At 45.4% G+C, this 24,778-nt stretch overlaps 1 protein-coding gene across 6 annotated transcripts in view; it reads left to right on the plus strand.

Moving 5' to 3' along the window:
• The first annotated feature begins 19,055 nt into the window (after positions 1-19,055).
• FRAS1 (Fraser extracellular matrix complex subunit 1) overlaps positions 19,056-24,778 on the plus strand; it is a 420,039-nt gene continuing 414,316 nt past the window's right edge. For all 6 annotated transcript variants that reach the window (XM_059385668.1, XM_059385660.1, XM_059385681.1 and 3 more), the window contains exon 1: positions 19,056-19,137. In XM_059385668.1, the coding sequence (XP_059241651.1) occupies positions 19,062-19,137 (76 nt within the window). In that variant the 5' untranslated portion in view covers positions 19,056-19,061. The remainder of the gene's footprint in view (positions 19,138-24,778) is intronic.

Raw genomic sequence — 24,778 nt, forward strand, 5'->3', positions numbered from 1 at the left:
TCTTGGAAAAAAGCATAGATTACTTTGATCAAATTATTGGTAGAAATATGGATGTTAAAGACTGCCCCTGAGGACTAGCAGGAAGTGAAGAGTGTGGTAGAGAAGGCTCACACTGTCTTCAGAATAGTTGTAACCAACTATTGGTGTAAATATGAACCTTAAAGGTTGCATTGAAGGTTTAGAAGGGAATGAGGAACATGTTTTTGGAAACTGAAGGCAAGAGAATCTTTGCTCTATAGTGGCAGGAAGCTTAGCTGAATTGTGGCCCACAGTTGTGTTGGAATAACACTTGTAAGTAATGAACTTGGATCCTAACTGAGAAGATTTCCAGATAAAGTGCTGAAGGTATAGCCTGCTTTCTTCTTGCTGATTAAATGTAAAAGGAGTAAAATGAGAGAGGAAGGAGATAAATGAAGGGAAGAACTTTCACGCAAAAAGAAACCGGGACTTGATTTGGGAAAGTTTCAGACTGTCTTGTTTGGGGCGGGGGGGGGGGGGGGGGAGAAAGAAAGAAAGAAAGAAAGAAGAAAGAAAAGAAAAGAAGCTAAAATTTGGAGATTCGCTGCCAGAAAAGTATGCTCTAAAGAGAAAGCCGTGGGAGTGGTTATTCAACCTTTTGTTGTGCTTTGGAAGAATCAAAATATCAGTATAGACATTTACACAGAGTGAATTTGAAGTGATTAAGCATGTGAGTCGTAAGTGTCCCCGGCCAGCTCAGCAGAAGTCAGGAAGAGAGATGTGATTATCCAGGAAATACAGCGGAGGAGGCTTTTGTTTAATGGCTCAAGTTCCTGTGACATACAGAGGAGAAACTCACAAGGTTTTTTTTTTTTTTTTCGGATGTTATATCAGAAGAAATACCCCAGTTTGGATTGAAAGGGACAGAGACAGAATGAAATGAAAGCAGGTTTTTGGTCCCCCAAATTGTAAGGCCAAGAAACAGTCTGCAAATGAGCTCTAATTTTCAAGAAAAAGGGAGGTTGACTTAAGGGCAGGACTTTGGTTCCAGAGGGCAGAGCTGTGAGTCACAGAGGACTGTTCCAAGCTTTTAAACCTAACGGATATGCCCAGTTGGATTTTGAAATTGCTTGGGACCAGTAACTCTTCTTTTCTGGCCTTTTTCTCCCCTTTGGAATGGGGCATCTATAACTGTTACCCTAACCCTGTCCGACCATCATATTTTGTGAGCGTATGTCTTAGTCTGTTCAGGCTGCTATAATTCAACTCCATAGACTATGTGACTTAGAAACAACAAAGGTTTATTTCTCATAGTCTTGGAGGCTGAGAAGTCTAAGATCGAGGTGCTGGCAGGTTTGGTTTCTGATGGCAGTCCATCTTCTGGATCTTAGAGAGCACCTTCTTGCTGTGTTCTCACATAGTGAGGGGGGTGAAAGAGATCTCTTGGGCCTCTTTTATCGGGTCACAAATTTCATCCATGAGGGATTCAGCCTCATGACCTAAGGACCTCTGCAAAGCCCCATCTCCTAATACCATCACCTTGCAGGTTGGGATTCAACATATGAATCTTGGGGGACACACCCTGGATTCAAACTGTAGCACCATTTAACTAGTTTTCTAGTTCACAGGTCCACGAATGGGGGGAGATCTTGCCCCATGAGCCATCATAATTAGGATCTCTCTCTCTCTCTTTTTTAAGGATCTCATTTCTTTTGACTCGCATGAAATTTGGGACTTTGGAGCTCATGGTATTTATGAGACTGTTGCATTACCTACTGCACTAACGAGACATCTGGAGCTGATGGTATTTAGACTTTGGACATGCAATGGGTAGAGACTTTTGGAGACACTGAGATGTGATAGAGCAACATCTCCCCTGACTGAAGTAATTAATTTTCCTTTTCCTAAGAACCTGAAATGGCCTCCTTGGGGATAGTTTGTAGGGGAATACTGATCTTTTTTTAGGACTTATCACTACTACGTCTCATCCCTGCTATACATATGTAACCAGACTCAAGACCCGTCACACTCCAGAGGCTGAGATACATTGACCTATGAGGAGACAGCATATACAGCCAAAATAATTGCAATATAAACCAGATAAATGTTTACAGAAATGGATCCTAAGAATGCTAGATTAAGATGCACAGAAATCCCCAAATTCCGATGATTTTCCTTCCCTACGCACAGAATCCCTACTGAATGACACGAAGGTTTGGAAGTCAAGAAGGAAGATAGACCATGTGCATTTCTGGGAGGTCAGAGAGAACACCGGTCTCTCTCTATCAAAGGGCTTTGGCTCTGGAGACTGGCTGAGAGTTCACAATTATTTGTTGTACGTAGTAATTTAAGTCAGACGTTTTTCATTTAATTTAGAGCATAGACAAATCAAGAAAGATTTTAGTGCACTGCCTATATATTTGGCTCTAAGGGCACTGTGATCAATTACACACAAAAGATCTAAGCAGGTCTAAGCATTCTGATGACTAACTGGGCCCCACATTCATTACAGTAACCGTAGCTGTCGTATCTCTATGATTAAGCGCTGTTACTTGTTCCTGGTTATCCTGCTATCCCATAATACTCATTGAATTCATAGAGCCCTGTTCGAGGACAACTTTCCCATGGTGACTTCCGAGGAAGAGTCACCACAGAGGTCTTCAGAGATATCAGGGCTCACTCAGCAATGAACTTTAATGTCTTAGAAAAGGCAGCTATAGGGCATCTGGGAGGCTCAGTCGGTTAAGCCTCTACCTTCAGCTCAGGTCCTGATCCCTGAGTGGGGTCCTGGGATCAAGTCCCACATTGGGTTCCCGGTTCAGCAGGGAGTTGGCTTCTCCCCGTCACTCTCCCTCTGTGCTTTCCCTCTCTCTCTCTCACTCAAATAAATAAATGAAATCTTGAAACAAAAAAAAAAAAAAAAAGAAGAAAAGGTAGTTATACTCATCATCTCTCTTTTTCTTTAAGTTGTAAGCTTCGGCCATTTTATTAACTTTTCTAAAAAGTACATATGCCTTTGATTTATACTTATTTTTTATGTTGTATTTAAGTAATTTATGTTTTCACATTTATGAATCCATTTCTTTTAATTTGTCTGGAATAATTTATCATTTTTTCTTGATTTTAGAGTTAAAATGTTAGCTTTTCTATTTTCAATCTTTCTTACTTTTAATACATTTAAAAATTTTATTTATTTAACAAGATGGGATCAGAAGGGAGACAAACCATAAGAGACTCTTAATCTCACAAAACAAACTGAGGTTTGCCAGGGGTAGGGGGGTAGGGAGAGGGTGGTTGGGTTATGGACATTGGGGAGGGTATGTGCTATGGTGAGTGCTGTGAAGTGTGTAGACCTGGCGATTCACAGACCTGTACCCCTGGGGCTAATAATACATTATATGTTAATAAATTAAAAACAAAACAAAACAAACAAACAGAAAGAACTACAAAAAGTTTATTTATTTATATATTTGAGAGAGGGAGGGAGAGAAAGAGTGAGCACAAGCAGGGGGGGGGGGGGGGGGAACAGAGGAGCAGAGGGGGAGAGGAAGGAGAGACTCTCCAGCAGACTCTGTGCTCAGTGCAGAGCAAGCCCAACATGGGGTCCGATCCCACAACCTGAGCTGAAACCAAGAATCAGAAGCTCAAATGACTGAGCCACCCAGGTGCCCAGTTTTAATACATTTTTAAAGCTCTGACTATTCCTACCTCTTGCTTTCAGATGCCATATTCAACTGTATCACATAGGCTTTGATAAGCCATTTTCTTTGTTATCTTTCATAGTTTGTAACTTTGGTTTTTATATCCTCTTAAATAGTTATTTAAAGGATTGCTTTGAAAATTTTAAGCATACATATTATAAAATGACAAAACTATTTTTTCTTGTTAATTCTTATGTTTATTGTATTTGTTAGAGAATTTGTTGTATATGGCTTTTTCCTTTCTCGAATTTCTTGAGATTTTGCGTATGGCCTAATGCACAGACAATGTTTATGACTGTTTCCTCTGTGTTGGAAAAGCAAATGCGTCCTCTACTTTTTGGGGCAAAGAAGAAGACTTAATTCTGTGCAGCTCTTCCTACATCCACTGTCTTCTCCTTTCCCCCTTTAACTCTCAACAGCAACTTCAGAATTCTGTTCTGCGTCTTTAACATTCCAAAACTAAGGGGAGCCTGGGTGGCTCAGGCGGTTAACCCTCTGCCTTTGCTTGGGTCACGATCCCAGCGTCCGCATCTCCCTCTTCCTCTCACTCTGCCCCTCCCCACCACTCGTGCTCTCTCTCTCCCTCTGTCTCAAATAAATAAATAAATAAATGAAAATTTTAAAAAATCCCAAATTAAAGTAGATCGATGATCTTTGCCATTTTACTTCCCTACTCCTCTCTGCTTCCGCATCCCCTACCCTACCTTCCAAAAAACTTTTATTTCAAAACTTCTCTTTCATTAGCTCTAATTTCTAGGTATTACTGGAATTTTATTTTCATTTTGTAAAAGATTTTATTTATTCATTTGAGAGAGAGAGAGAGAATGAGAGGGCGAGAGCACAAGAGGAGAGAGGTCCACGGGGGAAGCCGACTCCCCGCCCAGCAGGGAGAGCCCAATGTGGGGCTCAGTCCAGGACTCCAGAATCGTGATCTGGGCCAAAGGCAGTCGCTTAACCAACTGAGCCGCCCAGGCACCCCCTGGAATTTTCATTTTAAACTATTGTTTACTTTTCCTTGAATTGTGACTTTTCACTTTTTATAATCCTTATTCAACGTTTATACTTTACAAATTGCATCGTTTTAATTTTAACAGCTTGTTTTTTACTTTTTAAAAACTAGGATTTTCTGCTCACCATTGTTTCTTGTACACTCAGTGTTTTGCTAAATTGAGAGATTTTTCCTGAATTAATTTTTTCTTTGCTTTGTTTCCTAAGGAAAAATTTATAGGTAGTGTATTTTGTGATCATATAAAATTTATTCTTTTACTCTCCTGTGGAGATGATATCTAGGGTGATAAAGAATTCTTGGATCTTACTTCTTTTCTCTGGAATCCTGTAACTATTTTTTTCTGCTTTCCAGAGTTGCAGGTGAGAAATCCATTGTGATTTCTTTCTTGTCTAAGTTAATCTGTGTGTGTGTCTGTGTGTTAATGTCTCAAAGTGTTGGATTTTCTTTTTACCTTTGGCATTCACAGTTTTTATCAAATTTTATCAAAATGCATGTCCCTTAAAATATTAATTATACCTCACACATTTTATTTATTTATTTATAATTATGATGTTATGTTCGTCACCATACAGTACATTATTAGTTTATGATGTAGTGTTCCAAGATTCATCGTTTGTGTATAACACACAGTGCCTTATGCAATCGGTGCTCTCCTTAATCCCCATCACTGGGCGAACGCATCTCCCCCACACCCCTCCCCTCTAAAACCCTCAGTTTGTTTCTCGGAGTCCACAGTCTCTCATGGTTCTTCTCCCCCTCTGATTTCTCTCCATTTTTCCCTTCCTTCTCCTAATGTCTGCCATGCTACTCCTTATGTTCCATAAATAAGTGAAACCACATGATAATTGACTTTCTCTGCTTGACTTATTTCACTCAGCATAATTTCCTTCAGTCCTGTCCATGTTGATACAAAAGTTGGGTATTCATCCTTTCTGATGACTAGTATTCCATTGTGTATATGGGCCACATCTTCTTTATCGATTCGTCTGTTGAAGGGCATCTCTGCTCTTTCCACCATTTGGCTATTGTGGCCTTTGCTGCTATGAACATTGGGGTGCAGATGGCCCTTCTTTTCACTACGTCTGTATCTTTGGAGTAAATACCCAGTAGTGCAATTGCAGGGTCATAGGGAAGCTCTATTTTTAATTTTTTTGAGAATCTCCACACATTTTCCGAAGCGGCTTGCATTCCCACCAACAGTGTAAGAGGGTTTCCCCTTTCTCCACATCCTCTTCAACATTTGTTGTTTCTTGCTTTGTCAATTTTTGCCTGGCCCATTTTAATCCAAAAAGCATAGTCTTTCTTCTGTTCTCTTTTTAAGCTTCTCTTATGTTTTCTTTTTACCTCTTGGATTGCTCTTTTTGTGTGTGTTTCAACTCTTCTGGACGTGTCTACCATGTCTTTTTACTCACAACTCCAAATTTTGTATTTTGGGGCTTTGTTGTAATGTAGTTTCTTTATTTGATCTTTTACATTTTCATTTTGTTTCCAGAGTATTCACTCTTTTTTGGTGTTCTAATAAATTTCAAAATTCAAATACTATGGTTTTGAACATTAGAAAGTGATTTTAATAACATTTTAAATTTTTATTTATTTATTTTAGAGAGAGAGAGATGGACAGCACAAGCAGAAGAGGCTTAGGGAAGGAAGAGAGAGAATTTCAAGCAAAGTCTATGCAGGAATGGATATCATGACCCCGAGATCAGACTTGAGTCAAAACCCGGAGTCAGACGCTTAATCATCTGAGCCACCCGGGTGCCCACTTAATAATTTTTTTCTTAAATTGTCTTCTCTCTATATATTTATCTTCTTCAATGGGAAGCAACTGTCCTGTTTTTGTTTTGTTTTTGTCCCGGCACATCACTGAGCCTCTTATACAATCGGAGATCCTGCTTTGCTCCCCCATAACGTGTGTCTGTAAGTCAGCCTGCTGGGATGTTCCCAGTAGGTGGTGGCCAGACAGGAGGTGAGTGTTAAGAAGAATGTTGTTCTGGTGAGCCAGGAGTCAGCTGGGAACGTGACATACTGTCAGCATTCATTGGTCGGAGTGTGTGTGCAGGGTGGAGTTGATTCTTAGCCCCCAAGAGGGGGACAGTTCAGCTCAATGGTATAATTGCTCCTGAGAATGGCCTGGAGTGGCGCACTACAGGGTCCCTTATACTGGGGGCATCTGCTTCTCTCAAACAGAACTATTTTATTCTAGTAGATGCAAAATCAAACTTCACTGCAGTTTCCACTGGGGCGATAGAACTTCTTGAAGGCCTGGTCTTCGATCCTCCAGCCTTGTAAGATGCTCTGTAGAAGCCACCCTAGCCAGGCAAGACGAGCCATCTCTACAGGACACTAAATCCTAAGCAGGCCATGCTTTCTTCATTTCCCTCCCCACCCCCAAGGCCCTCTTCATGGAGGTTGTTCATCTTACTAATCCGCTGGGAGAGAGAGGGCTGTGTGCTCAGACTCCCGTCTTCCCAGCATGAATAATGACTGTTTCTTTGCTTCTTTCCTTATGTTTTCTCTCTTTCTTCCACCGAGGACTCTGTTTAGATAGATATTGGGTCTCCTGGAGCTGTATTATATTTTATTGCTCAAAATTTTGAAAATGCCCTCAGTTTTTATATTCCAGACTACTGATTAAAGTCTACAGCCGTGTATATTTTATTATTTCGAATTCTGTTAAGTTGTCCTTATTTTGGAAATTATCTTTATTTTCCAAAAACCCTTTCAGTTTTTAACTGCTCTTTTTTCTTTTGTAGCAGCTAGTGCTTATTTTACAGAAATGCTGTCCCTTGAAATAATTCTGAGGATATGAATTTAATCTTCTCAGATGTTTTCTTGTGTTTCTTGCATGATGCCTTTTTACTCTGGGATCAGTTATTTTGTTTGTCTTTAAATTTCTACCTCAAGCTGTGGTACTTTTCTCAAACGTGTTTTGGTGTTTGTTGTCCATTCCTATTTATGACAGGATGAGGTTGACTACTATACGTAATTGATGTATGTTTCCTCAGTAACAGGTCACTTCCGTAGCTTCTTCTCCAAATGGGTGTTGGTGTTTGGAGATACCAGAAGGTGTATTTACTAAAGAATTGTGTGGATAGGCACATGGGTAGGATTCCTCCCAATCACATAGGCACTAGGTGGGCAGGCTAGCTGGGAACTAACTGTTCAAATTAAAAAAGTGTTAGTCTGGATGTAAGTGGTTTATCGCAGGAGTAATACAAATTAATGTTTCTATTCATCAGTGTTATTTTATTTTCCATTGATATAGGTAACCATTCACAGAGATGAAAATAACTGAGGTTATTTTGGTGGTGTATGTATAGTAGCATCATATAGACAACTCTCTAGTTCAATCCAAAACTTGTTATAAGTTTTTTTTCATACACTCAGGTTCTAAGAGGATTTATAAATACAGTTGTGGATGAAAACAGTTGCCTTCTTTTTCAGATGAATTTTAGAAAATCAGAGTAAAAAACTTTTCTTTGTATTTTTTTCCTGTGAGTGGAAAGCACAAAAAATTTTGATGTTCTGGCCATGCTAGAGCATACAGGTACATGTATGCATAAACTGTGTCCTGTCCTTGGATATCTAGGACATTAATTGCATTTTACAGCAATTCCTTCCCTCTACTTATTTGAGGGAGCTCTCTGTTTTTGTAGCAGGTCTTTCTCTGACTACAACACTTGAAGTAAATTAACACAGTACAAATCTTTACATCTTATAAAAAGCTTTGGCCTTACTTCATTCATTGCAAGTTAAATTTTTCTATACCGATGCCACATTGGATGCATCATTGATCCAGATTCATGCTGATACGCTTTGGTGAGAAGAAGATAGGAGAGTGCTAATTCACGGAGACATGAGCATTTCTCCCATCTCGGGGCACTTTCACACTGCATAGAGTTTTTGGTTCTAAACAAGAGGTTAAGAGACACGGGGTCACAGGTCTTCATTGTCTGCATTTCCACCTTCTTTTTTGTCTCTGCCCACAAGGGAAATATTTCTCATCTCTATACCTTCCTAAAAATGACAGCAGGTTCAGGACTGCCTGTCTGCCAGGGGACTCTCGTGGGAACCCATGGCCGGTTTTTCCCTGCCTTTTCCAAGTCCGCAATCATTTAAAGATTGAGTCACTCCAGAGGCACAAAAGCCAGACCTATTGCTGCTCAGTTGTTCCTTGACGCCTGTAGAATAAGGGAGAAAAACAACAAAATCAAATGCTAATGGATTAGAATGAGCAAACATACCAGATTCACACTGATAGTAAAAGTCACAGTTCCTATTATATCATCACTGGAAATCTTTAAAATCTTTAAACCTTCAAAAAATAAAGACGCCTAAAGGTCTTCTACCATGGATGAAGAATGAGATCATTACCTCGCTTCCTGCTTCTCACTCACGATTAGAGAAATACTGTTATCATCATCAACATCATCATCATCAGTTTTGATTTATCTGAATAGCCTGCTGAAACAGACCTCTGGGAGCATTTACATATCCAATGACTACAGGATGATTATTCATAGCCTTAAAACTGCCTCGCACATAAAAATGCCTGACCTAGCTGAAAGTTCTTAATAATAATACTTTATACTTGTATGGTGCTCTTAATGTTTCAGAAGATTTTCACAGACATTTTCTTAATTTGAGACTGAAAACGACCCAGGTCGGTAAATAAATTCCAAGTATTATTATCTCCTTTTTACAGATGAGGACTTAGAGGACCTAGTTATGACTTAGTTGAAGTCAGTCAACCAGTTAGTCTTAGAATTTAGACTGCAAGCGAGGTGTTACTTCCTGGGTTCAGCGAGACAACAGCCTCTCTTCCCTTGCTTTGTGGAGGCCATGTCTTTGGTTGCAGTGAAAATAATCTCAGAATCATGAGTTTGCTTCTGAGAAGGTAGAAGATGTTGTTCTTTGTCATTTCTGCTCTGAGGTCTTTAAAAAGCCTTGGTGATGGGGTATGAGGAGCTCAGACACACCAAGGGGCTTGAGTTCACTAATATCAGTTACTCGTTGTGTTGCCTCAGAAAGAACACCCTGAAAATCAGCTGGCTTCAGGAGTAATCTTGGCATTATGCTGAATCTTCCCTCATGAAGAATGTATTTGGTATTTCCTATCTCATGGAGTCTTTATTTTCTTCAGAGGTTCTAATAGCATGCACGTGTGTAACCCCCCAAACTCACGGGCATGAGAGTGAATGTGGACCAATGAAACACAAAGATAACATTTGCGAGGGGCTCATGAGAAAGTAGTTTCTTGCTTTTCTAACATGGCTCTGGATTAACCCTTTACAGATTGGACAAAAAAAAAGCATATACCTCTGAGAATTGCTGGTTGTTGTTCTGTATTGAAAAGCTGGATCTTAGTGGAAGTGAAGCGACACAGTGGAAGGCCACGTCAGTCAGGATAGGTTAAGTTAGGCTGAAGTAACAACACCCAGGCCTTGTACAGTGTGTTTCTCAAACTGCCTGTCCAGTGAGTGTTGGGAGGAGCCTCTGTTCCAAACAGTTCTTTCGGGGTTTGGGCTTACTGAGGTTCCATCACCTGTGATGCTGCCATCACGGGTTTCAGAATTCAGTGAGACAGAGAAAGAAATATTGCTATGGTTGTTTTGGCTCAAAAGTGATGCAGCCCATTGTCTGCAGTGGTGCTGTCCCATAGAAAGAGAAGGTGAACCACGTGTGACTCACATGACTGGCTTTGTTATTGTTGTTACTGTTGTTCCAGATTTGGAAGTAAAGCTTCTTTGCTAAGGTTTCTTTGTTATGTGTCTTTATGTTGTTAATTGGCTATAATTTACCCACAGTAAAATTTACTTTTTTAAGGGTACAATTCTGTGAGTTTCAGCAAGCATAGATAGTCATGTAATTTTGATTTCAAGCAAGTTTTAAGACACTTCCGTCTCTCCCCGGTTTACCCTGTGCCCTTTGTAGTTAACCCCTCCTTCCCTCGGCCCCTGGCAGCCACCGATCCATCTGTTGTCCACCCCATGGTCTTGCCTTTCAACAATGTACATAAACAGAGTATGCGGCTCTGGGGATTGCTTCTTCTCATTCAGCATGATGCATTTGAGGTTCGACCATGCTGTGGTGGGTATCAGTAGTTTGTTCTTTTTGTTGCTGAATGGTATTCCATTGTATGGATACACTACAGTTTGTCCATTTCCCAGTCGAGGGACATTTAGGTTGTTTCTCAAATGTTTTTGGTGACCAATAAAGCCAATATAAACCATTTTTGTGTGAACATGGTTTTTCATTTCTTGTGGAAACATTCACCAGTGGGATGATGCAGTCATATGGTAACTTCGTGTTTAATTTTTTTTAAAAAAAGATTTATTTACTTGAGAGAGAGAGAGAGAGACACAGAGAGACAGAACATGAGTAGGGAGAGAGAGAGAAGGAAAAGCAGACACTCTGCTGAGCAGGGAGCCTGACACGGGGCTCTATCCCAGGACCCTGGGATCACAACCTGAGCCAAAGACAAACACTTAACCTAATGAGCCACCCAGGTGCCCCAATGTTTAATTTTATAAGAAACTGTGAAACTTTTTTCCAGAGTGTCTGCACATTTTGAATTAACACCAGCGATATATATGAGAGTTCCAGTTGCTCCACATCATTGCCAGTGCTTGATGTTGTCAGCTTTTGAAGATCTATTTTTAAATATTTCCTTTTTTTCTCCTTCCTTCTTTCCTTCCTTCCTTCCTTCTCCTTCCCATTCTCATACATGTGTAGTGGACGTAAGTAAACCCAATTTTCTAGTAGCCATATTTTGAAAAGTAAAAAGCAACAGGCAAAGTCAGTTTTAATAACATCTTTAAGAGAACATATTCAAAATATTCTCACTTCCAGATGTAATTAATATGAAAATCATTGAGATACTTTACATTCTGTTTTTGGGTGTCCTGTCTTTGAAATCTGATGTATAGAGCTCAAGAGCCACATGTAATACATGCTGTATTGGTCACTGTCACTGTCGCCACAGTGCAGGTCTACATGTAGTTACCAGCCTCACTTGTGACTGTGAGTGGGGTGAGAAAACACGGTATCTCTGTGTATCCAGGAAACATGGGCGAGCACAAGTAATGTCCATCACAAAGGCAGAGTGGAAAGAAAGAATGAATTCAGGTCTTTTATAACATCGTTAAAGTACTAAATGGAACCGAGTCTGAAGATCTTCTACGGAGAGCCTTAGCTTCTAGTTATGACAGAGAGTAAGTGCTGTGTATGGTTTAAGTCAGTTTGGATTAGCTGATTCTGTTATTTGAAAATTCCTCCAGCATAATTTTGCCCTGCACAATTAAATTTGCCTTTAGTATAGAAGAATGAGAAAATACAGTCAGGACAAAAAGAGAAATTAAAAGTCACCTGCAATCTCAGATAATATTTTGGTGTACAGTTGGCCTTTGAACAACATGGAGGTTAGTGGCACTGACCTCCTCCAGAGTCTAAAATCCACACATAGCTTTGATTCCCCCGAAATTTAACTTATGGCCTACCTTTGACTTTGAAGTCATACTGATAACATAAACACTCGATTAAGACATATTTTGTATGTTGTATGTATTATGTACTGTTTTCTTACCACAGAGAAGCTGGAAAAAAGAAAATATTAAGAAAATCTTAAGAGAAAATACACTTATAATGCTGTACTGTATTTATATGAAAAAATTCATGTATAAGTGGACCCGTATAGCCCTAACCTCTGTTGTTCAAGGATCAACTGTATATCTTTTGAGACGTGTATATGAATATGTGTATGAATGTATTAAAGTACGTGTGTATAAGCAAAATCATGGAAACATTTTATTATTATAATTTAACCTATGTTTTCCACCCAATAATATTTTGAAAAATCTTTCCATGCCAATAAATAATGTGTTTAAACTCTCATTTTTAAAAAAGATTTTATTTATTTATTTGAGAGACAGAGGTCACAAGCAGGCAGAGAGGCAGGCAGAGAGAGAGAGAGAGAGAGAGGGAAGCAGGCTCCCCGCTGAGCAGAGAGCCCTATGCAGGGCTCTATCCCAGGACCCTAGGATCATGACCTGAGCCGAAGGCAGAGGCTTAACCCACTAAGCCACCCAGGCGACCCCTAAACTCTCATTTTTAATCTCTAGGTAAATACTCCCCTTTATGGAAAAGTCACAATCTACTTAACACATCCTGTATAATAAGCCATTCAGAACATTTCATTGTTTAAGTTGGAGTAAGGGCAGAGGTGGTGTGTGTTTGAAATAGCTTTTTTTCTTTTCTTTTTCAGAGAGAGAGAGAACATGCATGCCAGTGAGTGCAAGCAAGTGTGGGCAGAGGGAGAGGTGGAGGCAGAGGGAGAATGAGAATCCCAAGCAGGTTCCAGGCTCAGCATGGAGCCCTTAGTGGAGCTCCATCTAGCCCTGAGATCATGACCTGAACCGAAATCAAGAGTCCAAAGCTTCACAGACTGAGCCACCCAGGTGCTCCTTGAAACAGCTTTCTTTTTTCTTTTCTTTCTTTCTTTCTTTTTTTTTTTTTTTTTAATTAACACATAATGTATTATTTGTTTCAGGGGTACAGGTCTGTGAATCATCAGTCTTACACACTTCACAGCACTCACCATAGCACATACCCTCCCCAGGGTCCATCACCAGCCACCCTCTCCTGCCCACTGACCAGCAACCCTCACTTTGTTTCCTGAGATGAAGAGACTGTTATGGTTTGTCTCCCTCCTGACCCCATGTTGTTGAAATAGCTTTTCATCTGAAATAAAGGCAAAGAGCATTTGGGAATCCTGTTGCCTCCCTTTGTACCTCTGCTTTTTATACCCGCCTCCCTCAGTTATTTCAGTAGAGGAAAAAAAATACAAGAGGGAATATGTGGCCCAGCAAGGTGACGAGATGTTTAGTAAAATAAAAAAAAAATTAGTTTCCTATAAAGTTTTCAGTAATTTATTCTCACTGCCATGACTTCATTGTACTTATTACCAACATTGATTAGATAGACAAGTTACTCAAGGTATTGTACGTGTAACTAGAAAGTAATTAGTGATACAGAGAACAACAAATTAAGTTGCAAAAATCCAGAAGTATGCAGTAGGAAAGTGTAGGATGAATCAGGTCCAGTCCTGTAGGACTCTTACTTATAAAACAAAAGCCAGTATAGTCTGTTTGGGAAAGAACTTGATTAAATGTGCTGAGGTGACCCATTTTCCTCTTGGCTGCTGTGGCCATTTGGCATTTTCAGTGACCTCTGATGCTTGGCTTTCTGCTGTGCTGTTGTGATGGGCACAGGGCTGATATGAAAAATATTTGACAACAGCAATGCAGGGACCCCAGCTTCCCACAGCCACTATAACTGAACCTGTGTAGAAGGTCTGCCGGCTGTCCCAAATGTGGAAGAAGGAAACAAACAATCAAAAAAAGCCAACAAAACAAAACAAAACAAAAACTTGGGATTTTTGTTTATTCCAGGAAAAAAAATCCTAGGTACGAAGCCCCTTTTTTGGGAGGGGAGTAGGTCTTCCATATCCTTCTAGTGATACTGCTGGGGAAACCATCATTTCCCACAAAAATAAATGGTGAATAGACATTCCCGTTCTCTAAAGCAATACCTAAATTCACAGAAGAGGATTAATATACTGAATATATGAAGAACTCTTACAGTTCTACACAGAATCAAAAACCCAACTAACAGAGAAATACAAAGAGGTCATTCAGACACATACCAAGAAATACAATAAATATAAGAAAAAATTGTTTTACTTTACTAATGAGCAAATAAAACGAGATTTTAAAAATACCTATATTTCACTTGGTTAACACCTGTTAAGTGGCTACTATGTGTCAGATATGGTGCTAAGCAATTTTATTTTATTTTATGCAAATAAAAGTCCTGGGAGGACTTAGAGTAACGGACTTTTATTATAATGTCCATCCCATAGGCAAGGAATCTGAGGTTCAAGGAGGGTAAGATGCCTGAGGTGACATAGTTAATAAGTAGTGTTAAGCAAAATGCCATTTTGCCGTTTGAGATTTACAAAGATTAAATTATAGGTATCAAAATGAAAAATATGCATCCCTTTGACCCAACACCTTCACCTCCAAAATTTATCCCAAGGCGATAATTGTGTAAGTGCACAAAGGACTTTTATAAGGACATTTAGTGCCATATTATTTATAACAGCAAAAAACTGGGAACAACGTAAATGTTCTTCAACAGAGGGTAGGCCAAAAATGTAAAGACCTGTCCATATACTATAAACCCAAGCAGCTCTTAACAAGAATGAGATAGACCAATATGATTTGGCTTAGAACACTGTGGCTTAACTATATTGTTCAGTGGGAGAAAAAAAAAAAACAATCCATGTTACAAGAAAGCCTATAAATTATGACTTTATTTTCATCAGAAGAATTCTGTTAAGCAGAGAGAAATGTTTGTCTGTGTTTGCTGTGGTTGAGCCTGTGAAGGGGCTATGTGAAAGCAGAGCCCATCAGTGTATACTTGCGTGTTACCTGAGTGTTCTTTTTGGTGTAACTATTTGAAGCAGAAAAAGGAGAAAAACTATTAACTATCCTCACGTGCCTAAACGGACAAACCCGAACAAAAGCTGTCTTGAGAAAGTTGCGAGCTGAGGCTTTGGGATGGAGCAGTCCTGTTAGTGCTCACTCAATACCCCCGTTTTCCCCCAGGGGTCAGGGGTCCGACCTCTTTTGAGTCAAGGCTGGGGCCCTTGACTCATTCTTGCCACTGGGCTCTGCGAGGAAGGGCTAAGGCCTTTAGGGATCGTCATTCCTCCTTTATCGCTTTGTCGGGCCTGTGCAGAGGCTGCCTGCAACGTGTTGCGTCCCGCCGGAGCAGCGAGACGGAGTCCCAGGGGCTGGATGTCAGCGGAAAGTCATCTTCTGCGGTCTTTCGACCCTGCGGTTTGGGGGTTCGCTGGTCTCTGCAGCCGGCGCTGCTTGCTCTAATGTGCGTTGCCGTTTATGACCGTCTGACTCCAGAATGATCACTCTCTGAACATCAGTATTTCTCCAGTCACTGCAGACAATAATGGTGCCCGTCACCCAGGGTTGCCAGAGGACTAAGAGGGAAAGTGTGCACTGTTAGGCTCTGGTGGTTACTTTCACACGTGCTGGCTATTACTTTTGTTTTTGCTGGTGTTTCCCCAAACGGGGCAGCACCCGGGTCAGGGCAAGGTCACTAGTGATAGCAGGGACAACCCAAGGAGATACCGTGGGACACATTAAGAGAAGTTGTGGAATCTCGACATGTCAGTGAAGACGACTGAAGATACAGACCCAACTCTGGCTAGTGACATGCCAACTCCTTGTCACAGAAAGCCTGGTTGTTGGAATGAGGTTAAGTTAAAACAGAGATAACCTAGTTATCATTAGCTGCATTTCCATAAAAATGCCCACTAAATTTCCATCATGATGTAATAGGTTATGCTAATATAATTATCTTCCTGGGGCTCCTGGTGGCTCAGTCCATTAAGCAGTTAAGTGTCTGCCTTCAGCTCAGGTCAGGATCCTAGGGTTCTGCGATAGAGCCCTGCATGAGGCTCCCTACTCAGTGGGGAGTTTGCTTCTCCCTCTCCCTCTGCCTGCCACTCCCCCTCCTTGGGCTCTCTTTCTGTCACCATCAAATAAAGAAATGAAATCTTAAAAAAAATTATTCTCCTGACATCTCAGTTTAAGCCACCGTGGAAGGTGCTAATATTACTGATTGTTTGACCCTTTCAACCATTTGATCATCTTGCAGTGGGGGCTCTGGGGACGCTCACCTTCTACCCAGTCAGGGCTGAGGCAGGATGAAGTGTGTAGGCAGGGGTGGGCCCCTGCGCAGGGTTGGTGGGAGAGGGGGTGTGGGGGGTTATATATAAAGACAGCATATGATAAATTTGGGGTAACATGGAAATGCTGTTCTCCCCCCACTTCCTCTCCTTCCTTCATTTCCTTTCCTTTTTAAAAAGTAGCACATTTGCATTTAGCACAAGTATAGCAGATGTCTTACTGAAACTTCTTTGAGTGCCATGACTGTATGGTTTTTAAAAATCAAATCAAATCAATTCTTGAGAGAACAAATTGTCTAAGTTACTTCCAGTCAGTGGCGGCTACAACATTTCTATAAGGAGTGGATTAACAGTGGTAACCTGGGAGCCAGAGTGTGTTGGAAGCTGAGTTTTCATAGCACTATATGAGATGGAAAAAATGTCAACTTAGTAAATAAAAAAGGAGAGGGGATCTTTTTCTAGGGAGGGGAGGTCACGTCGCCCAGCTGCACCTGATGTGGCCACTGCTTTCAGGCACTGTTTTTCCCAGTAGGTTCTTTCGACAAACGTTTAATGAGCATCTACTACTATGTGTTTGGGATACAGAGATGATACACAGACCCTGTTCCAGAGAGCATCACAGGGAGAGACTGACGGGGAGCGGTAAACCCTGGTTCCTCTAAATACTCAAAAATCAGTGCCAGGTTGTTAGGGGTTCCCGTTTCTGCTCCGGCTAAAATCGTGGTGCATACAGGAGTCGGCCGGCGCCGACCCACTGAACGATGCTGAAAAGCGTCCGCCCAGTTTTAGGGTTTTGTAAGGACCCCCACCGTTTCACAGCTCGGGGTCAGCTGCTTGGACAGTGTCCCCTTCCATCGGTCTCTGGGCAGCTCACGGAGCCCGGACGTCTCCTCGCTGGGTGGGTCAGAACCCGGTCAGTGTGTCTCGGGTGCAACCATTCTCATCGTGTAAAAGGATGAACCCTAGACCCGCTCTTTTCATTTGACAACATAAAAATTGCTGCCGTCACTCGGTCCGGACCAGAATCAAGGCCTCCACCCTGCAAGTGCGCGCCCCAGTCGGCCTGGCCCAGACATTTAGTTCCCATCGCCGGCATTTGGGGGCGCGGCTGGGGCCACCGCGCGGGACCGCGCTGTCCGCGGACAGCCCGGCTCTGGGAGGCTGAAGCTGCGTTCGCGGCGGGAGGGCCCGCCTAGGACAGACCCGCCAGGGTCCTCCCAGGCTGCCGGGAGAACCCACGGGGGGACGGCAGGAGCGTCCCGGAGCGAGCAAGCCGGATCGGGTCCGCCCCACGCACTCAGTCCTGCAGGGGTGGCGCGGCGCGGGGCGGAGGAGGGCGCCAGGGCCCTTGACTGTGGGTGTCAGTGCCCCCGGATCCCTGCGGAAGCGAGAGGTGAGGACCCGGTTCGTGGGGCTCCGGGCGGTGCCCGAACGAGCAGGGGCCGCACCCCCGCCCCCTCCCGCCCCGCCCCTCCCCCCCCCTCCCGCCTCCCCGGGGTGGCCGCTTCGGATCCCGCCCCAGACAAAGGCAGCCTGAGCTCCGCAGCACGAAGGAGGGGATCGGGTTGCTCGCCCGGCCTCCCCTCGCGGCGCCCTCCCCGAGTCGCCCCTTCCCCACGTGACTCTCTGGAATCTTTGCCAAAGCTCCGAGGCTCTGGGTCCCTGTTCACGCCGCGCCAGGAGCGGGGCGGGCGGCGCGGGAGGCCGGGGAGGCGGAGCCTGTGAGCTTTAAACGCCGGGAGCCGGCGGCGCCGGGCTGGTGCGCACCCGAGCTCTCCGCGCGCGGCCGGGAGTGCGGGATCCGCCAGCCCCTCCGGCCCGGTCCTCCGCGCATTTACATTTTCGGCTCCGCCTGCGCCCGCGATCCCGGCTCAGCCCTGCGGCCCGGCCCCGGGCACGCGTGCGGCGGCGGTCGGCGGGGAGCCCGCCGGGAGCCCGCCGCGCCCCCGCAGCCCTCCTCGCCGGGCGCGGGCGGAGGCGAGACCGTGGCAGCAGCGCCCCCCGCGCCGCCCCCGTTCTCGCCGCGGAGGCTCGCGAGCAGCCCGAGGCGGCGCCGCCGAGTCCGGGAGCCGCCGCGGCGCCGCGCAAAGTTTCCCGCGAGCGGCCGCCGAGCCGGGGCGCAGCCGCGGGGCGGGCGGGTCGTCGCGGCCCCTGGCGACCCCCTCTGCCGACGCGGCGCCCACGGGGTGTCACGCGAACTTTGAAAAGCCGCTGCCGACCGACGTGCGCGGGCGTCTGCGCGGCGGCACCCGGGAGCCCAGCGGTCCGGTCTCCGCGCGGGGAGGTCGGGTCGGCGGCGACGGGAACTTTCCGGAGAGTCCGCCGCGGAGACCGCGCTCGACCGCCTCTTCGGTCCCCCCGAGCTCAGCCCACGTCGGGGACCTGCTTCTCCGGGGAGCGGCGCGCCCTGCACGCCCGCTGCGCGTGGACCGAATCCCCCGCCCGGCCCGGCGCCCCGGAGCGGCCGGAGAGTGTCCCCCGGGCCCGGCCGGCGCTGCGTTTCCCCGGAGGCAGCCGCCCGCGCGCCGCCGCTCTCCGAGCGCGCCGGAGCCCGCGTTCCCGGCGACAGCGGCTCCTCGGATGCTGAAGGCTGCGCCCCGGCAGTGCGGGCGGCGAAGCGGCTATGGGTGCCTGCGAGGTGTGGCTCGGGGTGGCCCTCGCCCTGGCGGGATTCGCAGCATTGCCTCTTCGTTCCGAAGGTGAGAGCGCGGTGCCCCCTCCCCGCCACCGTGTGTGTGTGTGTGTGTGTGTGTGTGTGTGTGTGTAAGAGAGAGCGAGAGAGATCCTGGTCCTGCTGTTGAAAAAGCCAAGCGGGTTTACGGCACTGTGTGTCGGGTGGAAGTTTTGGGGGGTCGGGGTCGGGTCGGGGGTGGCCGGGAGGGAGTGCAGCTCCGAGTGGCTCTTTCGGCGGCTCCGGCTCCCGATTGTTCTGCATTCCGGTCGCAAGCTGGTCCCTCCCGGCCCCGAGTGCATTCGGGTGGGGGGTCCGTCGCGGCGGCCCCGAGGTTGGGTTCTCTTTCCCCACTTCCCGCTGCTCCCAACGGAAGCAACTACGTGAAGCGTCGGCGAGGAGCGAACGGCGGCTCTTACCTGGGTGAAAAGACCCCGCTCCTGGGAGACGTAAAATCCGGCGCCTCAAAACCCTCGCCACGCTCCCTTCCTGCTCGCCCCGGGCAGTGTCCCTGTGAAGTCCAGGGAGATTGTGTGACCGGGTGGCTGAGTGCGCTCGGGGCGCGGACACACGCCTGGAGAGGCGCCTCTGCGCGACGGACACTTCGGGGTGGGGTGGGGGGGGAGTGATTAATAGGAGTTTAGCTTCGTTCTCTTACTTCGCCCTCCTGCTCCCGGGTCTCCTCCAGGGCTCCCGCCTGCGAGTAAAACCCCGAGCTGGGGGAGAGAAAGGAGTCGGAGGGAATTGTCGCCATGATTGCAAAAGCAGTCTGGGGGCGCACGGACACACGAATCCACGAGTGAACTAAGAGTTTGGGGCGGGGGCGCGGTGGCCAGCGGAGGACGGGCCCCGGCAAGCGCGGCGCGGGGAGCCTCCACCTGCTCCGAGGAGTCGGCCAAGTCCTTCCGCGCGCGTTGGAGAGGGGGAAGGGAGCCGGCGGGCCGGGGGGAAGAGGCCGAATCCACCGCGCTGGGCCTCGGCGTCCCCTCCCGACTCGGTTCATTATTCATGCAGCTGCGGGCGAGGGGTTCACCTGCTCCGCCGCAAATCAGCGCCGCGGCGGGGCGGGGCGGGGCGGGGCGCGGCGCCTTCTCCCTGCGGCGGGGTGGGGGCGGCTTGAAGGTGCCGAGCAGGGGCGCGGGGCTGGGGGCGGCGGGAGGCCAGGCAGAGGACAAAGCCCTGCCTTGGGTCGACCTCCAGCCTTCAGAGCAGCTGCCTTTCCCGCGCTAGTTTCCCTGGGGAAAGCGGCCTGGCCTCGAAGTCCGCGCCGAGTGCCGGGGTTGACGGGGTAAAGGTTCCGCCCGCCCGCCCTCTCCCGGCAGGTGGGTCAGGTTCGTTCCCCAGAAGCGCGTCCGGGGCCTGTGCAGCCTTCTCCAAAGGGGTCCTGCCCTGGAGAAGTCTGTGTGTATTGTATGAGTGCGCGCGCGCGCATACTGGAAACAATAAAACTTACAGGGCTTAATCGTAATGATACATCAGATGCGAGAGTTAACTCAGGCCACCTGACTCTGATTTTGAGACTTAGAAACATGTTTTCGCTTGGTGGTGGCCGTTTCTTATTTAGAATCATCCCAGCAACGCAGAAAACGTGCTTTCTCTCGCAGAGAGCTCAGCAGGGGGCAACTGAATGATGGAGTTTTTCAGAACCAAATCTCTTGAAATCACAGAAGCCATTATTAGTAAGAGCCTGCAGGGTTCGCTCTTCGGAAGACTGGTTGGTACAATGGGCAAAGTTAAAGAACTTGCACATTCTTTTGGTAGGGGAGGAGGGCAGGACACCAGGGGCGCTATTCCTCCAAAGATTCTTTGGAAACTTTGTTTCTTAGGGTTTCTTCCCACCTTCAGGGCATTGTAGAATCATTTCACAAATTGAACCGATAGATGTCTGAGAGTTTCCATCTAGCTTGGAATGGTCCTTGTCTAGTAATGAGTGAGTGAGTGCGAACATTTATGAGCACATCTTATTTGGCTCCTACTATGCCAAGCACTTTACATACATTATCTCACTTAATTTAATTAATTTAACTTAATTTAATTAAGTAAGTGATATCAGGCCCATAGCAAAAAAAAAAAAAAAAAAAAAAAAAAAAAACCGCTGTCACCTGATGAGAACTTTGATTTGGTTCTGTCAAGATTTTCTTTTTCTCTTCAAAATAAGGGCACTGAAGTCAAGGCTGGAAAGCTGAAGGATCTTACAGATTCCCTCAAGCTTTTTAAAAAATTAGTCTTGGCAATGATTTTTGAAATTGGAAAAGAAGCATTTACATGTGTGCTTCTCATGGTGTGACATACGCTTTGATACTTTTGCTCACCGAGCCATGGCAGAATTTGTGTTTTCTTCTTAGTGCTCAGAGAGCATCTCATACATGCTTCTAGAACACCAGTGAAGAATTCTACAATTACATCGATAAAGGTGCAGTTTCCGTCTTCCTCAGGTAGCTGTGTGCTCACTGAGGGTACAGGATGGCTCCTCATTATTCTTACATCTCCACGTCACCTGTGAGGACACACTAGGCGCTAAGAAAATACTCGTCATGTGAAGGAGCACTGCCTAATCAGTCTTCTGAATTAAGCTTACGCTGGCCTCGATGACAAACTGCCGTATGACCTTGAATGAACCACCTAACTTCTCTGGCCTGTGGTTCTGTCGTTTGCCAAATGTCGAAGTCGGCTGGCGAGGGGATAGCTGTAAGATGCTTTTGCTAATCATCCAGCACAGGGAAAAAAGATCAACATTTGCTGCCCAATCTGTGGTCAGTTGCAACTTTCTGGTTCTGAGCTTTATGTCCGTTATTAAAAGAAAAATGAATTTTTACAAGCAAATCATTGGCAGTGTTCTTTTATACTGTCTTATACTGCCGAGATGACAAGCCGCTATGATTTGACAACTTAATGAAATCAAGAAGCACAGGGAAACTTCTAGCAAATGTGACTGGTTTCTAAATCAGATCAGCTTTGCCATGACATTTTCTGGAGAAGCAGTTTCTGAATTGTGTTCACCTGTGGAAATCCTGTGTAGTCACACTAGGTAGGGACTTGGAGATAGAAAAAGATTATTAAACTGGAGGTTGAGAGAATTGAGTTCTAGTCTGTGTCCTGTAAGTCCTCATGCAGCTTAGTCAATCCCACAGTCTTCCAGACTTTTCCTAGAAATGAATGCCGATAACAGAATACGTTGGAAAAGATCATTTGATAGACAGTGTGTTTTATTTATGGGTGGATCAGCATATTTGGTTCTACTCTTGGCTGGAGAGTTCCTTCTGTGTAAGATTTAATCTTGAAAAGCCAAGGTGAGTAAAGAGAAGACATTGGCTGGGGAAATAGCCTCTCTCTTCTTCCACTCCACAAGTCTTTATTGAGCGCTTATGTGTGTGGTTATGTCTGGTAGGCGGACCACATACTACCTGCCCTGAAAAAGTCTGCACACCCAGTAACTGTTAATATCAGTAAAGTAGAAGTAGGGGTATGTAAACACGGGTCCTTGGTGGGCTTCCCAATATTGAACACTTGCACTTTGGGCTTTTGTAACTTCCTGCTAGTGAAAATGAAGAAGTGTATTGTCACATTTCCATTTCTGCTCTCCTCTGGGGATTAGATCCTGCATACATTGTTCAGTGACACCAGAGCCATCTGTATTCATGGTTATGGGCTCAAGTGGCAATATCCCTCAATTTCGCTCCGACACAAGTAGTCCTAAGTACCCTCCCCCACATAGCTCCGGAGAAGGGAGGAGGACACCACATGGTGACGTCGCGGCTGTGTGCCAGATCCCAGAGTAGTTCAGAATCACTTGGCCCGTTTTCACTGTAACGGCTCTGTTAATTGATCTGAATCCTGGTTTACAATAATCCGGACATGAGCTGTCCTGTCCATCCAGAAAATGATTCTATTTTAACTCTTCCATGGTGTAGACACCATATGCTGAATTAGAACACAACATGAAGCGTGAACATTTAAATGCTAACTCGTGGCTGTTTGTTCACGATGAGTCATACTTTTGCGGTACCGCGCTCTCCCAACCCCTTTGTATCTCTGGCCACATGTCCCACTCCAGCTGATGTTTTGCGGCTCTTGGATTTAACTTCTCTAATTGACTCCGTTTACCAGGTATGATTTCTGTAGTGAAGAGTTTCTGGAAGTGAGAACTCGTGCAAATTAGAGTTCACATTTTCTCTGAAAACTTGAGATTTCATCCAAGTATCTCCTAAAGGAGCATGTGAGAATGTGAAAAGGGGCTTTAAAATAGACACTTAGTTTAATGAATAGGAAGTAACCTTTGGCCTGTGTGGCCGGCGAGACTGCGATCAGCCACTAGCAGGGAGAGCTGAGGACCCCCGCTTCCTTCTCCCCGCTGGATGGGACCCCTTCACCCCTGCAAAACTTACTGCACTTTTTTTCACATTGAGCTGGAATTTAAATTACGCAGTATCTCAGTTGTATTCTGCGCCTTAAAACCGGTGAAGTTCTTGGGTTAGAGGCTTCTAGTTTCTGTTGTCTTTTATTTTTCCAATTTTCTCTTGAAGAAGCCCGCTTTCTCTTCCCAGACCCTCCCCCTCTGTCAGAATTCACCTTGAGCTGGAGTTTCCTTGGAAGCGCAAGTAAAGGCATCAATCTCGACCTCTCATAGAGCTGTCCGCCTTTAGAAAAAAGCCATGAGTGCGGAGAGGAACTTTGTTTCCACGTTGTGGGAGTGGGTCACTTGGAGAAAAGGCCTCTGCTCTAGTGCAGACCCAGAAGCTGCCCCCAGCCCCCCTGCCATGACCTCCTAGCTGCGCGGGCCACTGGGCCTGGGGCGTGCCCGTGCCCTGCGCGGGAGAAACCCGCCTGCTTTGGAGGACGGCGGCCGGCGCTGGGGGGAGATGCATGTCCGAGCGCGCTGGGCCTCACGCCGGAATGCTCTGTTTTCTCGAGGGAGGAGAAGCGAGGTTTCGGAAGCCGTGTGAGTGGAGACATTCGTGCAGCTGCCTTCCCGGTAGAGCTGTTCCATTTTAGGAAAGCCCTCAGAAGGCAAAGCTTATTTCTTTTGGAATTGTACATCATAGAGCGACGCAGATTGAGTGCTTTCCTTCTGCTAATGATGGGCTCTCTCCGCAGTTGCACGCCGTTTTGACTGGAGCCTCTCGCAGAGGCTCGGCCCAGCCCAGGGTGGTACCACGCTCGGTGTTGCTTCCTTGTTCTCACGTTCCCGTGGGTTTATAACCTCTGTCCCACTCCCCTGGGATGGGTTTTGATGTGGGTAGTTGGATATTTCTTCAATGTAGAAATGGAATTTTGTCAATATATATCAATTGATCTTTATATGACTATTTTATGTATATACATGTGTATCATATATGATTATTATATACATTTATATATACATACATATTTCCCTTATGACATACCATAGACTGGAATACTAAGTATTTCTCAGAGACATGTGTGAATGAAGAGAAATTTTCTCCCAAGGTTTTATCTCAAGTTATTCTTGTTTGAATGTCAAGGGCACCAAAGTCATTCCAATAAATTTGCTCATAGAGATCTTTGATTCAGATCACAAGTGTAAATAGTCATCTCATTTCTTTGAAGATTGTTCCTGATTCCATTATTGGTGGATGAGGCAGACCGGTCCCTTCCCAAGAAGTTATTATTTTTAAGACTTCACGAATGATCTGTTGGAAACGAAGCAC

Source organism: Mustela nigripes, chromosome 1 (assembly GCF_022355385.1).
Source record: "Mustela nigripes isolate SB6536 chromosome 1, MUSNIG.SB6536, whole genome shotgun sequence".
NCBI lineage: Eukaryota > Metazoa > Chordata > Mammalia > Carnivora > Mustelidae > Mustela > Mustela nigripes.